The sequence below is a fragment of the Chiroxiphia lanceolata genome, chromosome 1 (assembly GCF_009829145.1).
Source record: "Chiroxiphia lanceolata isolate bChiLan1 chromosome 1, bChiLan1.pri, whole genome shotgun sequence".
NCBI lineage: Eukaryota > Metazoa > Chordata > Aves > Passeriformes > Pipridae > Chiroxiphia > Chiroxiphia lanceolata.
The window spans coordinates 39,998,159-40,016,966 of record NC_045637.1 but is presented as its reverse complement, the minus strand read 5'-3'; the positions used below and the strand labels follow the sequence as shown (position 1 = coordinate 40,016,966).

General features: G+C 40.9%; 1 protein-coding gene across 1 annotated transcript; it reads right to left on the bottom strand.

Moving 5' to 3' along the window:
* Window positions 1-11,604: 11,604 nt before the first annotated feature.
* Window positions 11,605-16,465, bottom strand: MOS (MOS proto-oncogene, serine/threonine kinase). Its single transcript, XM_032679444.1, is given in 6 exon segments — window positions 11,605-14,292; window positions 14,295-14,397; window positions 14,399-14,794; window positions 14,796-14,861; window positions 14,864-14,989; window positions 14,991-16,465. Coding segments are annotated over 6 exon segments (1,047 nt in total). The 5' UTR covers window positions 15,132-16,465; the 3' UTR covers window positions 11,605-14,077.
* Window positions 16,466-18,808: the final 2,343 nt, after the last annotated feature.

The following is an 18,808-nucleotide window of genomic DNA, read 5'->3' as shown; positions in this document are numbered from 1 at the left end:
CCGGGAGTTGACGCACAAGCGAGGCCGTATCGCTTCCGGGGATAGCGAGCACGCTCCTGTCTGAGCCTTTGGGTCTTGTTATTTTCGTTCGTTACTGAAAGCGACAGCACGAGAGGACACAGTCTTAAGCAGCGCCAGGGGAGGTTTAGGTTAGACATCAGGAATTTCTTCATAGAAAGGATGACTAGACATTGGAATGGACTGCCCTGGGAGATGGTAGAATCACCGTCCTGGAGGTATTTAAGAAGAGACTGGACGTGGCACTCAGTGCCATAGTCTAGTTGACATGATGGTTTTCGGTCATAGGTTGGAGTCAGTGATCTTGGAGGCGTTTTCCAACCCAGCTGATTCTATGATTCAGTGACTCGGTAAAGTGGAGCTGTGAGAGCAGAAGCTTTAAGTAAAGTGATGGTTTCATTCATGCTTACGTTTAAGGACCTTAAATGAATTTATTTATGAAAGTTCCATATTTTTTGAGATTGGGCGTTGGAGGGCTGTTTTTTTACTGAGCAGAGTCACTGATTTGGCCTGGACAGTGGTAACTGTCATTCCCAAGCCAGGTGTTTTCCTGATAATATGTCTCTTTCTAGTTACATCACTGGTGAACCGGAGAAACAGATATTATAAAATTATGGCCTATAGTAAGGTCTCTGTAATTATCTTTTAAATTAATACTTTAATTCTAGTTTGGGATTAGTCCAGGAATCATAGACATGGATAATGTAAGCAAAACTACTGCCACCTCTGGAAGCTCAGTGATTACTAGAGTTATTAAAAAAAACTTGCTTGGTGTTTTAATATGACCTTACTTTCAGTGATCACACTATTCTTAATATATATTTTTCCCTAGCAAATGCATTTTAGGTCTTCATATTGTCATTAACCTCAGGTGATGGAGTTAACTTTTATATGCCAGCTATTCCATTGCGATGCTCAATTTTTAGGCTCGTTTGCACTTGGATTGTTTGTACTTGATCTTTGAAATCTCTAGTTAACTAATAGCTTCTTTGAAAGGACTAGAGGCTATATTCTGATAAAGCAGTTCCAATAAACATAGATACAGAAGTTGTCATCCTGTTGCTGCTTTCTGAAATGGAGCGATATCTTTTGCCAGTGGAGATCAGTACTTGAAAAATGTTTGATGATAGTCACGTTTCTTTGGTCTCTTCCTCCCTGCAATGAAAACAGCATTTGGTTCTGGTGGTTTGTTTTCTGAGCCATTTAACAATAATGTATATACTATTTTGAACTCATGCATAAGGAACCCATGTTTACTCTGTTACCAGCTATTCCAACTACTTACCGAGGAAGTTTTCCATCTATAAGTGTTTTATATCCATCACTCTTAAATACATGACCTCACACTGATCATGCTGAAACAATTTTCCAGCAATCCAGATGGTTCCCAACCAGCAGTCTTGCTACACTATTTACTTAGAGCTTTTATGAATGTTCTTAGTAAACTTTATTTCCAGATAAAATACTGAGTAGGTTGCTGCCAAGAACTAATTCCTGTGGGATTCAATTAGAAATATGTCTGACTGTGTCCTCATTGGTGACACAGACCTGTAACTTTAGTTTTAATTTGCTTACTACAAGCTATATGTCCCCAACTGTGCCAGTTTCCCTGTGTTCTACTGAAACAAGTCAACGTGCAAATGGTGTTACATCAACACTTTTCTGTTATTTACCAAATGTATGCTGTAATTGCATGAGGACAAAAAAGTCATTCCAAAAGATACATTTTCCATACATTTAAGCTGTGTAATTTAAGTAAATTTGCTCATTTATTTCTTGTTCCCGGATCAAGAAGTTGGTTTATTGTTTGGAGGTTTTTTTCTGGAATTAAGGCGAGGTTGACCGTAAGTCCTGAATTTGTTCCTTTCTTACCTTATTTTTCTAGTATTGGCACAACCTCAGCTTGCTTTGAGATTTTTCTTTTTTCCTGAGCTTCCCCAGATTTCTCAGAGCTTATGGAAAATCCACATTAACAGCACACAAGTCTCCTTTGCCAGCTCTTAAAATTCTTGGATGCAAGCTGTATAGAGCTGCTGATTTAAAACCGCCTTACTTCTGTTCCTATGTTTAAGGCTTTCCATGGCTATTGTTAGACTTTTCTGATATATGTTGGTTTTCTCCACAAATGTAGAACAGAAATTTATCTGAACATCTGTTTTCTCTGAAATATGTGCTCCTTCATGCTATTCACATGAGTAAATAGCCATTCTAAATACAACTTTTTGCTTATCTTCTGAGTATTTTGCATTCTTAGCTTCTGATTCATATTTTGTATTATGCCTGGTTTTCCTTTGGTTACATTCTGGTTTTAATGTAGGTTTTTCTCCGCAGCCAATGATAACTTTAGTAATGAGATTGTGATTCTGTGACTTATCCTGTTGGCCTGTGCTTTAAGATGAAGCTTCCAGGAGCGTTTCCCTCGTGTCCAGTAATTAAGAGGATAAAAGATTAAGAAGCAAGACATGCCTTTTAACATGATTCAGTAGTCTGTAGGAGAAACAATTTAATACCTAATTTAATTTTATCATGCAGATTATCATTCCATGTGCATTCACTATACTTTCTGACTTTTATTTTGGGTTCTACAGATTACTGGGGCTTTTTTTCTCCCTTCTTTTGACTAGTTTGTCCTTCAGAAGACCAGATCCTGGGATGAACCTGTCTATGTGACAGAAGAGTTACCTGAGGGAACATGTGCCTATTGTCACTTAGCATCTTCTAAAGTATTGTAATAACTTAGTGCCATGAAGGCTTGTGTTGTCTTCTGGTGAATATTGAACTGATGCATCTTTGGCTGAGTCAAAGGACAGCTGTATTCCTCAGGCTTTGCCATTGGGTTGTGAACACCATTTATTCTTCTGAGTAGATTTATTGTACTTATTTCAAATACAGGCTACCATTCAGTCGCCTGTGAATGGTTTTGGTGGGGCTCACGTTAGCTTCCTTAAATCTGCTTTGTCATTTTCATAGTGGTTATTTGATGTGGGCAGCTCCCTGGAAGCTATCTTTGTTATGCCAGCTTAATACCTCTAGTCTTAGCTTCCAGTAGTGATTAACATATTGCCAAATATTCCTATTTACTTGTAAATCACTTGCTTTTCCAAGGTCTTGGGGATCTGAACACACTTTTAAGGGTTTTGTTTGAGCTTCTGGTCATAAAGTACCTGTGAAGCAGTATCATACCTGAGGCTTCTCAGGAAATCATCAGTAGATGGTGCAGTGTCTAAACCCAGTCAGGAGAAATCCAATAAAAGCTATTTTCAAACCTTTTAAGAAAGGCTACAGCATCCACTTGGTCTTAATTGTAGGTATCTGCTGATTATCTTGTGCTAAGTTACTCAGTTGTATCATGTCACAGAACTCTCCTCCAAGTTCTTTGCTGAGCAGTTTAGCTTGATCTATACATTCCACAGCTATTGGAACTTCATAAACCCACTGAACTAAAAATACTCCCTTTTAAAAGATTGAGTTGTGTAGATGGGTTGCTAATTGGCAGTAGTCTTTGCAGGTAGCAGGTGGATGGAGTGCACAGGCATGAGCACCAGTCTGCAGCTGGAGTTCTCATATTGCACTTAGCCTGTCCATTTTACATTTTCTAAATTTTCATGCCAATTCTGGCATAACGCTCAGCATATAAAAATGCAGCCCGCCCTTGAAATACTAGGCTCTCTTTACCTTAAAAGTTTCCCATGTAAGCATGGAAAACATGAACTAGGTCCATGACTTGGAAAAAGAGCAATTGTGCTTTGATGGAGTTCTTTAGTGTTGACAAATGTTGCTGAAAATATTGATCATTAGGAGTCTTTTTTTTTCAAGTGGGCAACTTGAACTTCATAGTTATAACCACAAGCTCCTTCCTTCTAAATATGCACTTTGTGCCTGACAGATAATACATGTAGCTCTAATAGCATTGATATGGTTAGAGCAAAACTTCTCCTTTGTCAGCCTGTTTTGCCTTGTTCTTCTGACACAAATCAGAGTGGCAAACATACATAGCTGCTGATATGCACAGCATTCTAGTGTCACCAAATCTGTGATACATCACTACAGTATGTCTTCAGACCCTTGGGATTGAAACAGGATTGTCCATCTGTGCTGCTTTCAGGAGGAAATTATTTGAATTTGTCTTGCTCTGGTTCAGTCTTAAGATTTTTATTTTTTTTTTCAAATGATGATTATGTCTTCTCTTCCTTGTCTGGAAGAATGTTTGTTTCCTCTCCACTCCTTGCTCTGCAGATGTGATGCTTCTGTCAAATTTGTAATAATGAAAAATCTTTGTGCAGAGATAACTGTGCAACTCACATACTCTTGACAGCAACTAAGGTCGTTTATTGATTAGCAACATGTAATTTGCTGGTAATCGGTGAACTATGCATGGTGGATCAGTATCAGCAATGCAACAGAAATCACATTACTAGAGGCTTACAAACTATTAGTAAACAACTACAAATTTCTTACATATCCTTCTACAACTGACTCCACTTACATATGCACCACATTTCTATATGCACTTCACGCAAGAAGCGTGGGTTCCAAATGCACACTCCCACTCTGGGAGCCTGTGCAGCTATTCCACATGCCAGCAAAAGTGTACTCTATGAGTTTCCATATGCACTCCTGAAAGGTGGGTCCCCACTGCTCTGCCTCATCCTGTCAGCCCCCAGCCTGTACTGGGAGTGGCATGGCAGATACCATGTCCAATGGGGAGGATCTTAGAAGTGTTCACACCTGCTGCTCTGGTACTGCTCTCCCACCCCAAGGTTTCTGCCACTAACCACAGATTCTTGTGGTGCTTTTCAAGCTAACTTTTCTTTTTTTTTTTTTTCTTCTCTCAAAAGGCTCTGTTGTCTAATTCTCTGGTTACTGTTTAATCTGGGTGCTCATTGTCTTAAGCAAGCTTTGTTACTGCTAATTCCTCTTAGTGTTATCAGGTTTTGGGCAAACATCCTCTCAAAACATGCCAATTTTGGGTACTCTGTTCACACACACTATTTACACTTGCATTCCTACCATATCATCTGTTGTTATCCTGGCCAGGTTACCAAAAGGGGGCATGCAATTCCAGTACAGAAAAACCCCAACATTAGCCCAGTGAAAGCAAAACTAGTGGACATGCAAATATAACTGTGTTTTTGCATCCAGTTTTCATTTTGGAAATCAATTCAGAAGACTTCATGTGTGAAAGGTTAATCAAGTATAAAAAAATGAACTCTAAACTACACAATTCTCTCCAGATTTGTCCACTTGAGGCAGCACTGCTTGGCACTGTTTGTTGTAATCTCTTTTACTTTGAAAAACAGTTCAGGAAGACTGCAATAGTTGTAGATATGTTGAAGACTTGCTGCTACTCAGATAATATCATGAGACTTGTTGAACATAGCAAGCTGTGTTAACAACAGAATTGGAAATGGCTTCCAGGACACAGGTTTGTTTGCTGTTCTTACCTCACTGGCTTCTTTATGGATGCTTTGTATTCATAGTGTTTATGAACTAGTGGTGTATGCTGGTGCATACAAACTCTCACAGCACTGTGCTAGTAAAACTTTGGAGTTGTCTTTTTCCTTATGTCTGCCTACTGCAAAGACTTTGTGGGAAGCTGCCAGCAGCTGGATATTAGCATGTTTGGATGTTTGTCCTTGAGGAAGAAAATGTTTAACTTTACAGCAATTCTGTTTACCAGTATATGTAGCCCACATATATGCTTGCCTGTGCCCTCTGTCTACTGTTTTAGAGCCCAGTCATGAAGTCACTGATCATGCTTTTGCATCCAAAGACCAGTTTAATATAATCTAATTCTTTGGCGAGACAGAGTAGTAGGAATTGTTTCATGGTGCTTGTGCTGCTTCTCTATCATGGAGCAGGATAATTTGAGGAATGGTCCTGACCTCACACTGCCTTATGACTAGAGGAAAAATTTCTCTTGATATGGAATGCATCACTGCATCATGTGTAGGTTTTTTGTTCCTGAGAAGTTTTTCCTCATCTCTTTAAGATTAGTGTCCATTTCCTGATCCAACTGGTTTCAGATGATGAAAGTTTGCAAGCACAAAATTTAGCAAATGCTTGCCACAGATGATGATGAGACTTAAAGCAAGAGTTGATCGCCATCTTCATGTTACAGTACAATTAGAGCAAGATATTAGTTGCAACTCACAGTTTTATCTAGATTACATCCAGGTGTTGGACTTCTGTGGGACTTGTGAAAAGGTGCCCTTCCCAACCCTGGCATCAGTAAGAAAGATTAAAGCCAATTCAGTAATGCTTCTGTTGTGATCTGACCCTCTATGACCCAGGCAAGTTAAATTACTCAAAGCCTGACAGAAACAGGAATAACAACATAGAACTTAGGACCTGGAACTAAAGGAGATACTGTGATGTTAAAGATGTGCTTTAGAAACAGGAGTTAGCCACTGGGAAATCGTTACACTGTGATTGCTCAGAACAGCTGGTCAGATCCACACTGTAACATGAAAATGATCCAAGAGGCATCAAATATGAAGAAGTTTGGTTTCAAAGGGTTTGCTAACTTCTCTAAAAAGGCTAACATGGCAAAGTGGCCAGCTGTGGCTTACTGCATAGGAGTTCTGAGGTTGTGGTAGGGGGGCAGGAGCAACAACAGTAGAGTCTGTAATGTCATCTCATGGAAGACCAGAAGTTTTATTAAGAGAACAACCTTACTAGGAGAGTACAGCAAGTCTATTAAACTTGTCTTTTCACCTAAATATATGTCAGAAGTTCCTACTGGTAATGAAAACTGGGCTTGTACATGTCCTTTCACACCAGACTATAAACATCATTGTAAATGTGGAATAGGTTTTGGAAATTATATAAAACAGAAGACTTTTCCCTTGCCACAATCACTTAAATGATGTAACAGCAATTATATGTAAATGCACACAATTGCACTTCCAACACTCCTACCTCTGTGCACAGTGAAAACCCTAGCAACAGGTTTTCCAGATGCAGACCAAGGGAAGCAGTATTGTCCACAGGCTTAAAACCAAGGTAAAAATAGTATTAGGCATGTAAGAGGGTTATGTTCAAGCATTCAGTTTTAGGCAAATAAAAAAATACGTATTGTGGTATACACAGAACGTGGGTTGAGTATGGTAGCCATGCCTTTGAAAAAATTCCAGAAATATCAATACTTGTAATTTTTTTCAGTATTATGGTCTCATGTTTTTCTTTTAAATACAAAACACACATGTTAAAAAAATATTCTTTCGTTATGTGAATGACTGCTGGGAAGATGTTTCTGAGAGCACCCAGCAGGTACTTCATCCTATCAATAACCCCTTACCACATCAGAGCAGGTATATTCCTTTTTTGAGAGTCCCTTATGTATTCAGAGGAAACAACTGATCTGATATACTCTTGTTCCTGATGTAAGGTAGAGCCAATAACTTTGTTCTGGCAGGCACAAATGCTTATGCTAATACCTAGGGATTGATTCTCATCTTTCCTAAACACAAACAAACAAAACAAAACCAACGAACAATACACCTTTGATAAAGGAAGTGTAGCCTTTACTCTTAAAATCTTCTCTATATAAAGGAAATTTTTTTTTTTCCAGCGAAGAAATCTACTTTGCTAAGTCATTGGTGCTATTAAAGTGTAGCACTCTCAGGCAGTTTAGGACAGGTAATGGTTTGCAGAACATTTAATTTAGACAGTTTTCAAGAGCACTTGGGTTTTGGGAGGGCTGGGGCTAAGAGTGGAAGGTTATGTTTCTTTTAACTAAATGGGACTACTATGACCTGGCGGTAATGGGTGACCACTCTGAACTGAATCAGTGGCCTTGGCTAATTTTAAGCACTAGTTCAAGACCTTAGTTTAAGTCATACAGGGTTCTGACAGCCCGGTGGGCAGGTATCTCTGGCATACAACACAGAAAGTCATGTGCCAGAATAAAGTTATTTTTCAGTGAGAGCTTCACTGATTCACAGGCTTGTAGCAAATAGGTTTGGGATTTGGGGTGTCTCCCCTCTCCCTGTTTCTGGCTTGACTCCTTTCCATCCTCCAGCCACCTCCCTTGTTGCCCTGTGCAAATGGCCCTTTTTCTATGACTGGTCAGGCAGTGCTAATTTTTATGATCAGGACACTTTTTTCAAATGCTGTTTGCAATTCAGTATACAACTTTTTAAACAAACTATGTAAGCATGAAAACATTTTTTAAAAAAACTACATTTATTTCCTCTGAAAGTCAGCTTTTGGCAAAAAAGATTAATTAAACTTTAAGAATATCCTTTCTTCCCCTTGGAAATCAGAAAACATCTACTAGCAATCATTTCAGTCTCAAAGCTATACAAGGATTGATAACTTTAAGGGAAGTCTGGAGTTCTATCACTTTCTTAACAGAGAGAAATCTGGTGTGACATTCATCTACTGGCATGTCAGTGCAACAATACATTCCTTCAAAGTTTTGCATGTGGCTTTTGTGTATCTGTAAAACATTTTATTAGAACTGTTAGATAAGAGAAAAACAAGGATGTGGAAAAAGTATATGATATCTCCCTAAAACTTCCTGTATTATATCATATATGGTATTAACTGCTATTAAAAAAAAAAAAAACAGCTTCCCCCCACCTATCAGTTCCCTTATTTACATTTATCTTTTTTACAGTCTCTGTTCAGGTGCAACTTCTTTACTTGTCTCTGGGACCAGCTTCATTGTGCCATATCTGAATCAAAATCCTTTCCCCATTTTCATAGTAAGTGGTTGAGAAAAATACATGGCTTGAAAATAAACTGATTTTCCCTCCACCCTTGTGGGGGGAGTAACTGAAAGAGCTAGACATTACGTTTCCAATTTGCAGCCTACTTTGCTCTTTGTAGCCTGGCACATGTGCAGTAGAATATTTATTAAGTTATGAATTACCCTATTATCCCAGGTGCCCTGCAAAGGCAAATGCAATCACCTCCCTGCTCTGCTGAACACTTGAGCTATTGAACCTCAGGCTGGGTTGAGAGCAAAACTCAGCCTCACGCTTGGAGAAGTCCAGGAGCGGATGGTGGTTCCTCTACTGCCAAACTGTCCTATGGCATCCTTAGCTGATGGCAGACTGGATAGGTGCCAGTAGACTTTTTTGTTCCATTTTCCTCCTTTAACTGGTTTTAAGGCTTTTCATTTGACAGGCAGACAAATATTTGGCAGCTGGGTTAACTGAAGCATAGAAAGAGGCTCTTTGAGTGCTTTATGAAGGTATTTGCAGCAGATAAATGGCTAAAATAAACAATACGTAAAATTTTCCACATACAGTTAATTTTAAAAATAACCATTCATTTCTGTCCTGTTTTCATCTTTGTTCTAGTGGATGGATTCATGAACACAACTGCTAATGCTGCAAAGTTGATATACAAGTCAAATAATAAGCATCCACGTGACTCCCATTGAATTTACAAATTTGTGTTATATTGTGTAAAACAGTCTTTGTTTTCTTTGCTGCGGTCTATCTACCACAGAATACGGAAGCAACCCCATACATCTTCACACTTATGTTTTGTGCTTCCTGTCCTAATTCTGTATTGAGGACCTGCCCACCTCCAAGTCATATCGTATTTTTATTATTTGAAGATAGTGATGTTGTTACCGCTTTCCTTCTGGGTTGAGATAAGCTTAATACTGAAAAAAAAAAAAGCCTTCAAGGAAAGAGGAACAAACAATAGAACAAGCCAGGACCAGGGTTACAGAAGCTTCTGGTTGATGGGAAGCCAGAAGCTCTGTAAAAGAGAACAGAATTAAGGTTCCCCACTAATTATCAAATATGTTTACCTGCAATACTCCACCCCACCTCCAAATAAAGAGAGTAGCATCAGAATTGTAGCTTATGCTTCTTTTTTCAAACCTATTTTGAAATGTCTGTTGATATTTCTATTTGGGAACCAAAGACACTAAACCTTAAGTAAGAGCAATGAAGATTAAGACAGCAGATAAAATTCCTGTAATCAACTTAATGGCCCTTTGCTGCACTCCTGGTCCAGTACAGCCATGACTTTCTTTTTCTGGCAGAGTCCTGAGCTGATCAGAGAGCTCCACATGCGTCTCACCAGGGCTGAATGAACAGCGGGGAATAACCTCTTGTAGCAGCGCTCCAGAAGAGCTGGCAACACCCTTTGGAGTGCACCACAGATGCTGTTTGGCCGCCTTTGCCACAAGGGCGCATTGCTTGCTTTAATGTTCAACCTGGTGTCTGCCAGCAGCTCAGGTCTCTGCAAGCTTCTTTTCCAAGCGGTTGGCCCCCAGCCCCCTGCATCGGTTCCCATCAGCTGATTTCTCCAGCTGGTAAAGATCTCTCTGAACATCAGCACAACCATCCAAGGTTATTGACTGCTCCATCCAATTCTGTATCAACTGCAAACTTGCAGAGGGTGCACCATCCCATCATCCAAGGCTTTAATGGAGGTGTTACCTGCACTGTGTCCAGTATTGATCTCTGGGATACACCACTAGTTGACTGGTCTCCAACTGGACTCATGCATTGATCCAACCCTCTGAGCCCAGCAGCTCAGCTAATTTTCAGGTTTCCGCTATCTAGTCAGTGCTTTCATCCAGTTTCTTTATGAGAATGTAATGGGAAACAGCATCAAAAACATCACTAAAGTCAAGATAAGCAACAACCACTGCTCTCCAGCAGCCCAGTAATCTCATTGCAGAAGGCTCCTAGGTTGATCAAACATGATTTCCTCTTGACAAATCCCCTGTGATCCCCCAAACACCTTTTTGTCCTTCATTTATTTGGCAATGATTTCCAGAATGGTGCGTTCCACCAGTTTCCCAGGGATTTAGGTGAGGCTGACTGGCTTGTAGTTTTCTACATCCTCCTTTTTGGCCATCTTGCAGACATGAGTCAAATTTGTTTTCTTCCAGACCTCAGGAATCTCTCCTGACCACATGACCTTTCAAAGGTAGTCAAGAGTTGCCCCACAATGACATTGGCAAGCTCTGTCAGCATTTGTGAGTGCATCCCATCAGGTCCTCTGAACTTCTGTAAGTCTTATTTAAATGTTCCCTAACCTCATCCTTCTTTACCAACAGTAAGTCTTCCTTGCTTCAGACTCCCCACTGGTCTCTCAACTCTTGCATATTTATTATTTACATTTGAGTTTAATCAGGAGCTCCTTTTTTATCCCTGGGGGCATCCTGCCACCTTTGCCTGATTTCCTGTTTATGGGGACTGAATCTTGAGCTTGTAAAAAGCAATCTTTGAAAACCAACCAGCTGTCCTTTGCCCCTCCTCTTAAGGATCATATCCCAAGGAAGTGTCTAAAAAATAAGTTTTCTGATTACATGATTGACATCTGTATCAGATACATTAGCAGATCCTATATTAAAGGAAATAACAGACACATAGACCTGATTTGTTTAGGGAGTATTGCTTTGGCTGGAAGGAGTTGCACTTCACAATTGTGTAGGATTGTATTAGAATTCTTTAGGAGCACTGACAGCATGCAGATAAAGCACTGATTGATATGTTCCCTTAGGGTTTCCAAAGGTATTTGAAAAATCCTTCATTGCAAACTTCTGAAAGGTATTAAGCAGCCACATTTAGGAGAGAAAATCCTGCACTGGATAAGTCAAAAGATAGGCACGGGGGTAAAAAGTAAAGTGTCAGTTCTCTCAGCTAGAGAAAGTGTCCACTGGTGTTTCAGGGGATCCTGTACTGCCCAGCACATCCATAAATGAAGTGCAAGAGAGTGACCCATAAGATAAACAAATTTGTTGATGGTGGAGTTATTTTGGACGTTAATTACAAGGGCCAACTACAAACTGGCAGAAAGAAATTCAAGGTAATGCATATAAGAGAAGCAAGCTCATCACATAGAACCAGGGATTCTGAGCTATTAGGGCTGAGATGTTTCTTGATTAGTATTAACTCAGAGCTCAATAGCAATCAAAAACCCTCAAAACAAATCAAACTTAGAAGTTTACTAAAAACTAGAGACCATCATTATTACAGCAGAGTATTATGTGCCCTACATCTTGATGCTGTGCAGAGTTCTCTCTTACTTGCTATCAAAAGAGGAACCCTGAAAAATTGACAGAGACATCTGCAGAGCTGATTATACTTCAAGAGTGGGTTCTTGGCCCTCCAGTATCATTCCTGTCAAGTACAACAGAGAATTTGAAGGGTGCTGATTTTTTCACAGAGACACGTAGCACTGTTGATGCTGAAGGATCATTAAGGAAAAAATAACAGTTTTCTAGCAGTATAACCAACCAGCTACCTAGATTGGCAAAATAAATACAACACATAAGCATCTAGGAACTACTAACAACCTTTCAATTCCATTTTTTATTATATACTTTTGAAAACTGGAGAACCACTTCTGTTTAAGGCTTGATGTTAAGATGAGGCATGTCAATTGGCTTTATCTAACATTTTATCTTAGATGCCCTCAGCTACTCATTTCAAAAGGTACTGAACTTATCTTAATAACTTCTTTAAGATAGCTTCTTTATTAAAATAAGTTAGCTACACACACAAAAAAGTTCTGGTTTCTATAGCATAATATTTTGACAGAGAAAAACATGGAAATATTTTCCAGGATTCACCTTAGGTTTTTTATTCCAGCCAGCATTTTACAGTTCCGCTTAAGGGGGATGGAAGACCAAGAAATAGTTAAACTAGATATGCTTTATAAACCATTAATTCAATTACCAACCCAAATTACCATAAAGACCTACAGAATCATCTCAATTCACATAGTTGCTCATTTCCAGGATTTCACGGGGCTAAGAACAGATGTGTGTCAGAAATCAGGAAACTGGCTCAATCCTTGGGGATTTTTTTTTTCCAGAATGGAAGCAAGGGGGAGGAAGGGTAAAGAAGAAAAACAATTTGACTGAAACATCACTCTTTCTCCTGTCTTAAAAAGAAGCAGAGTCTTTGAGCAGCATGGCAATATCAGCTACAGCAGTTGGGCCTCTGATAAGGGCTCAGATGTACAATTATCAGTTCTGATAAATCATGGATCAGAGCTCTTTGTCATCTGCATTGCCTACAGCACTTCCTTTCCCAGACACATTACAGCCAGATTAGGAAAGAAGTAGATAAGACATAAGCAGTGCAGAGGATAGTTCAACAGCAACACTCTGAGTACCAGCAGAGTATCATTATTACTGCTTTAAGCAAGCTTCCTTTACAGTACTTCCAGTATCTTGTCTAATACTGACCCATGCATTATGAAGCACAAATAATCCTCCCTTTACCAATAATTTTTTCCCTGATTTTTTTATTTTTCTAACTCACCCTGTACCTCAAAAACTTGGTAACTTTCTGCTCTGCACAAGATGCTCTATAATGCTTTCAGATATTAAAGTTTGCAGTGTTCCAGCTAGCAAGTTGCAACTAACACCTCCCTCGTAGCAGGGAGGTTTTATAAAAGTACAGGTTGTTAATGTATCTTCTTACTCTTGATAGCCTTAGACTGGCAAAAAGTTCCTTGTTTCAAGATGTATATCAGCAGTTCACATTTTCCATATCAAAGCAGCATACTTACTGGAATTAAGTACCATCCAAGAACAGGGAAAAAAACCCACTGACACTCTATTTTCTGCATTCACTGATTTGCGATACATACTCATTCTTTGGTAAAGGAGAGGAAAAGCTCAAATGCACAACCCAAGCTAGTGAAGAACTACTCATATCTGACCATTTTGAAAATACTGAAAGGTATTACCTATAAAGACCTTCCAAAAGCAACTCCTTAGCCCCTTTTTTTGTACTTCGCTTACTTAAAACCAACTATTTTTTTTGCACATCACATTCCCCAGTTTCTCCCTGAGCAAGACAGCACACAACAGATCAGCCTGAAGAAGTTGTATCTGCCAGCGTCTTGATCCTTGTGTCTCTTCCCTCCCAAGGTAAAAGTCCACAGTTTTATTAAATCTCTTTATTCATAGTCTTCTTATATCAAAACAGTTTGGTTTTTTTTTTTTTAGTATAAAAAACCAGCAACAAAACCTTTAGAACACACAGGGGCTAAATTAATTATGTTCAGAGAAAGGGTTAAGGAAAAGAAAAGTTGACAAAATAAATTTAAAGTGTCCTGAGTTCTCCTAGAGACTCTGTTTGAGGGCCCTGAGGCTGGGAAGCAGCTGGGCTGCACTCAGGCGCTCCTCTACACTGGCCTTCCAGCAGCAGCTAATAATACTTTGGAGTTTCTGGCCCAGTGGTGACTCGTGGAAAATAGCAGCAGCCAGTGAAGGGCGTAAGTTGTAGGCTACCACAGCGTAGAGCACGTACTGCCGCTCTCCCAGGTAGGGCTGCTCCGCATGACAATTTGCCAGAGCGTGATGGCAAATGAGTAGATGTCTGCTTTGGCAGTGACCCTCTCCCCCTTGAGGAGCTCAGGGGCACGGTGTGTGTACGTGCCCCCCTTGCTGGCAAACATGGGGGCTGTGGGACAAGCCCTCCTCCAGTTTCTGGGAGCACCCAAAGTCTCCAATCTTGCACACTCCCTGCTCAGTGATAAAGATGTTTGCAGGCTTCAGGTCCAAGTGCACAATGTCCTGTGAGTGGAGAAATGCTAAGCCAGTCATGATGTCACAAGAATAGCACACAGTCTCTTCCATGCTCAGGGCCTTCCTTCCACATCCTCCTTCATCATCCTCACGCAGTCCCCACGCATCACCAGTGCCATAAATCACATGGTGCAGGGTGATGCTGCCCACATACTCCATAATGATGGTGCCCAGGCTGTTCTCGCTGGCTGGGGCACACGTGCTGGCAGCCACCACACGTACCACATTATCATGCTGTAGCCAGGCTACGTTTCAGCTCAGCCCAGAAGCTCTGTCGCGATGCCAGCCGGTTTTTGCGCTTTTCTTCACCCTGCTTTACCAGCCACGGGTTGTACCATGGTAGGTAGCTTTGTACACAGACCAAAGCCCCCAGAGCCTATGGGCCTGCAGGAGGCAGAGTTGCTCCCAGTCAATGGAGCACCAGGCCAGGCGTGGAGGCAAGCGGCGAAGTCCTGACTGAAGGAGTTCCCCCCAAAAAGCTTTTGCTGTCTTTGCCAGGGATAACTAAAGGGCTGCTGCAGGGGCGCAAATCTGCAGATGGGGAATACTCAAAAGAAAGAAAACAATTAAGAGGAATAGGTGATGGCATTAATAAGATGGAGAAAACCAGAGGCAGTTAATAAGACAGAAGACTAGAAAAATTTCCCAACAGAAAGGACTCCACAGTGCCTTCCAACAGCCTTTTATCCTCCCTTCACCATTCCCCTCCCACCCCCAAATGAGCTGCATCTGTCTCAACTAGCTGAACCAAATCAGTCTCACCTGGAAACATTCTTCTCCAACCCTGAAGCAATCTCTAGAAAGTCCAAGCAAACGGATTTAAGCTTAAAAGTTAATAACTCATAAGTATTTCACATCATTTCTAATCTCAAAAAGAAAGATGTCTCGCCCATTGAATGCCTCTAGACAAAATGCCCCAGGAGGGTTAATAAAGCAGTGATAGTGAATGCATTTCACCATGACTCCAGGCAGGAATGCTTCAGCATCAGGTGCATTAAACAGCTCAAAGTCTTTGTCAGTGGAAGTAACTGAAATGGTGAGTGTGCCTAACGTTTGATGAGGCTACAGCAGGCATAACTAAATATAAATGTGCGTTTGTAGAAACCTACCCCTTCAACATGACTGGGACAAAGGGACTGGTTTGGCTGCTCAGTTCTGCCCATGCAGGACAGCAACCTTAATAGCAGCATAAATAAAAATGATTGCTCTGTATCATCCTTTGGATATAGTAACTAGAATTATATACAAGTATTTGGTAATCTTCCCATCGCACCTCATGCAGTTACTAGAGGTGTGCATTTTATTTCTGGATCCTCCTTTGAAAACTTACTGCTGAATTTACAGAGCTGTTCTGGCAGAAATAAAAAAAAAATGTCATTTTGCCTTGGTGTTTCTTCACAGGGGCTTTTGGAATTTTGACCCTGCTTTCACATATTCACAGTGGTCATTCTAACTGCCATAGTGGTTCAGTACCTGCTGTACTGCCAGGGATCAGAGCACGCTTATGGAACCTATACAGGTAACGGCTTTTGAATATTCCAGTAAGTAACTTTCTGTACATGTTGACAAGCATCTTGGAAAGATTGGGCCTCATTTCCCACCTCCTCACCCTTCAGAACCTTCCTCTGGATGTCAGCTTTGTTGATGTGGATCCTGCCATGGGACCTCAAAGACTGGCAGTGCCTGTTTCTCCAGAGTTTACCTCTGGGCAGTACTGGCTCTGCAGGCAGTTCCTGCAGAGTCTTCTGGTGTTTTTCTGTTCTCTTTCTTTTGCTTCTCTGGATAGATGCAGCACAGGTCACCGAGAGAGGTTTCAGGGGTACTCAGAACATGTGCAAGTAGAACTGGAGTGTTCTCCACCTTGAGATGGATTCAGTTGTTCACCTCAAGAGGCAAACCTGATGTCCAAAAGGCACTCTTCTGATCCTACTTGAACTCTAGAGGGTGAATTCATTCTGTAGTAAATCAGTGATGGAGATCTGCCCCAGTACTGAGACTATCAGTAGAAATTTGTCACAGCAATTCACAGGGAAGCAAGCTTGGATCAGAGATGAGTGTGAATGGGGAATCTGGGTTATCACCTGGCAGTGCGTGAGACAGACAGGCAGTGAAAGAACTGATAAACAAGTGCTACAGGAGTTGTTACCAAAGGAGAGTGCAAAGACTTAAGCATGGCAAAAGGCCTCTCAGTGGCCCTGGGTATGACAGTTCCTGCAGATGAGACTGGTTGATAGCACAAGGCTCTTCTTTCCTGGCCCCTCCCAGAAGAGACTCTAACAGTTCAAGAGGCCCCTGGACCCCTCAGTGCTATCAAACCCTTGAGCCTTTCTTTGTAAAGCCAGGCCAGGTAATATACCTCTGTTGCTGCCTGCTCCTTGGAGCAGCTCTCTGGTTTGAAGCACTGCTCAACATCAGTTACACAGGGTTGTTTGAGGCGTGGGGGAGGACCAGAGGATCTTTAGTGTATTTACTTTCCTTTTCTGAGCAGCACTGTGATGTTATACTTGTAAATAAAAGTCTTCACTTCCAATCTTTGCAGAGAATGTTTTCTATGCAGGTGAGCTGTGATGGAACATAAAGCTGCAGAAAGCTGATGACACTATATGGAAGAGAGGAAAGATTTTTATGCCGTTTTTCTGCAGTACTATTAGGGCTCCAATTCTTCAATGGGCTTCTCTGCCAAATAGCATATAAAAGCACCAGACAGACATTTCCTGCTCTGAATTCTCCAAGAAACTTAAGCCTGTTTTCACCAGGTTAAGTGGCAGTGAAGTTCAAAGGGTAAGTTGGTTGTGGAGAGGCAAGGTAGAAGGATGCGTGGATGAAGAGACCTGTTAAACTGACAACTATAGCAGCATATCTGGTGATTCAGATGTATAGAACACAGCAGTCAAATCTATGTTCATAAACAGAGGGGTTAGAATTAGGGTGTTTCCAAATTTCTTTGATGAAATCTCATTCAGAAGGGTATACCAGACCTTCCTATTACTATTTCTAAACTTTATATCCACTTCAGTTGTCCCTTTGTTGATAATCTTCCTGTACCCTTTTCTGCTAGAACCTTTCTGTTTTGCCCCTGTCATGGCCAGACACATTGTATTGTTCTCGGGGAATAAACTGAATTTTTGAACAGGAACTGTCTTAAGTAACTTACTGTCTTGTCTCAGCACTTATTGCTGTGGACCAAAGCAAGGGGAACATCAGTGTCTTTCATGTGAACACAATTAACTCAGATTAAAATGCAAGGAGGCTTTTATTAAGAATAAAGATTATTTTCCTCTAATCCATTAATGACTTGGCCCAGTGACATCACAGGAGACACAACTGCTGTATGACATCCTTGCCATGCTTCACAGCCTCGTTTAGCTCCAGCATTACCACAGGCTGGAGTAGGGAAACACAGCAAGGCCTAGGGAGCCAGCTGCTGGGGACAAGCTGCCCCTTCCCTACCAGCCGCTCTTCCCCAGGGAACCCACAGCAACCTCCAACCACACTGTTTCCACTGCACTGCTATTTCCACAAGGAAAAAGGAAGCTGTAGGAACCAGAAGTCATCAGCAGAAAATGCAACAGGAACTTTTACAAGTGACACACAGTCTGTGTCCCATGGGCTGCAATATGTCACAGCTACAATAACCTGCAGCAGCGATGATTTTGTTCCAAGCTTGTGTATTTCTGCAAGTAAAACATACCTGTGCATCCAGTGCTGCAATAGCTGCCCAGCCTAATCTGTGCTTCTGGCTGAGAAGGTATACAGAATCAGTCTCAGTTCCTCCATTTATATTTCACTTGTTTATCAGGAATTTAGAAACTCTTTGTTTGCTGTCGTTAGTTACTACTGCTGTTTGTCCGGTCATTGGACAGGAGAAGTCAGGCCCAATACCAAGGGCCCTTTTTAAAGGGCTGGTATGGATGTAACGCAGGACACATACCAAAAATCAGAGTTTCATTTTGATCAAGGTGCATTACTCTTGTGGTTAACAGCCAAAGTTTTGTCTAAAACAGGCTAAGGACAGAACTGGGAATTGGAACTGTTTTCAGAGAGTTTAGGAGTATATATCCTTCTCCATAATCATTACTTTATTTCTTTGTACATTTGGTTGGTGTACCATATAACAAACCCATCAAGGCTTGGCCGTCCAGAGGCTCCTAAGAACTGCTTTACAATACACTGTGTTTCTAATAAGGTACTTTGTAATCTTGCTAAAGGAGCCAAATGTAGCTCCTCAGGACTTAAATTACAGTCCTACTCAAAGCAAGACAGTTC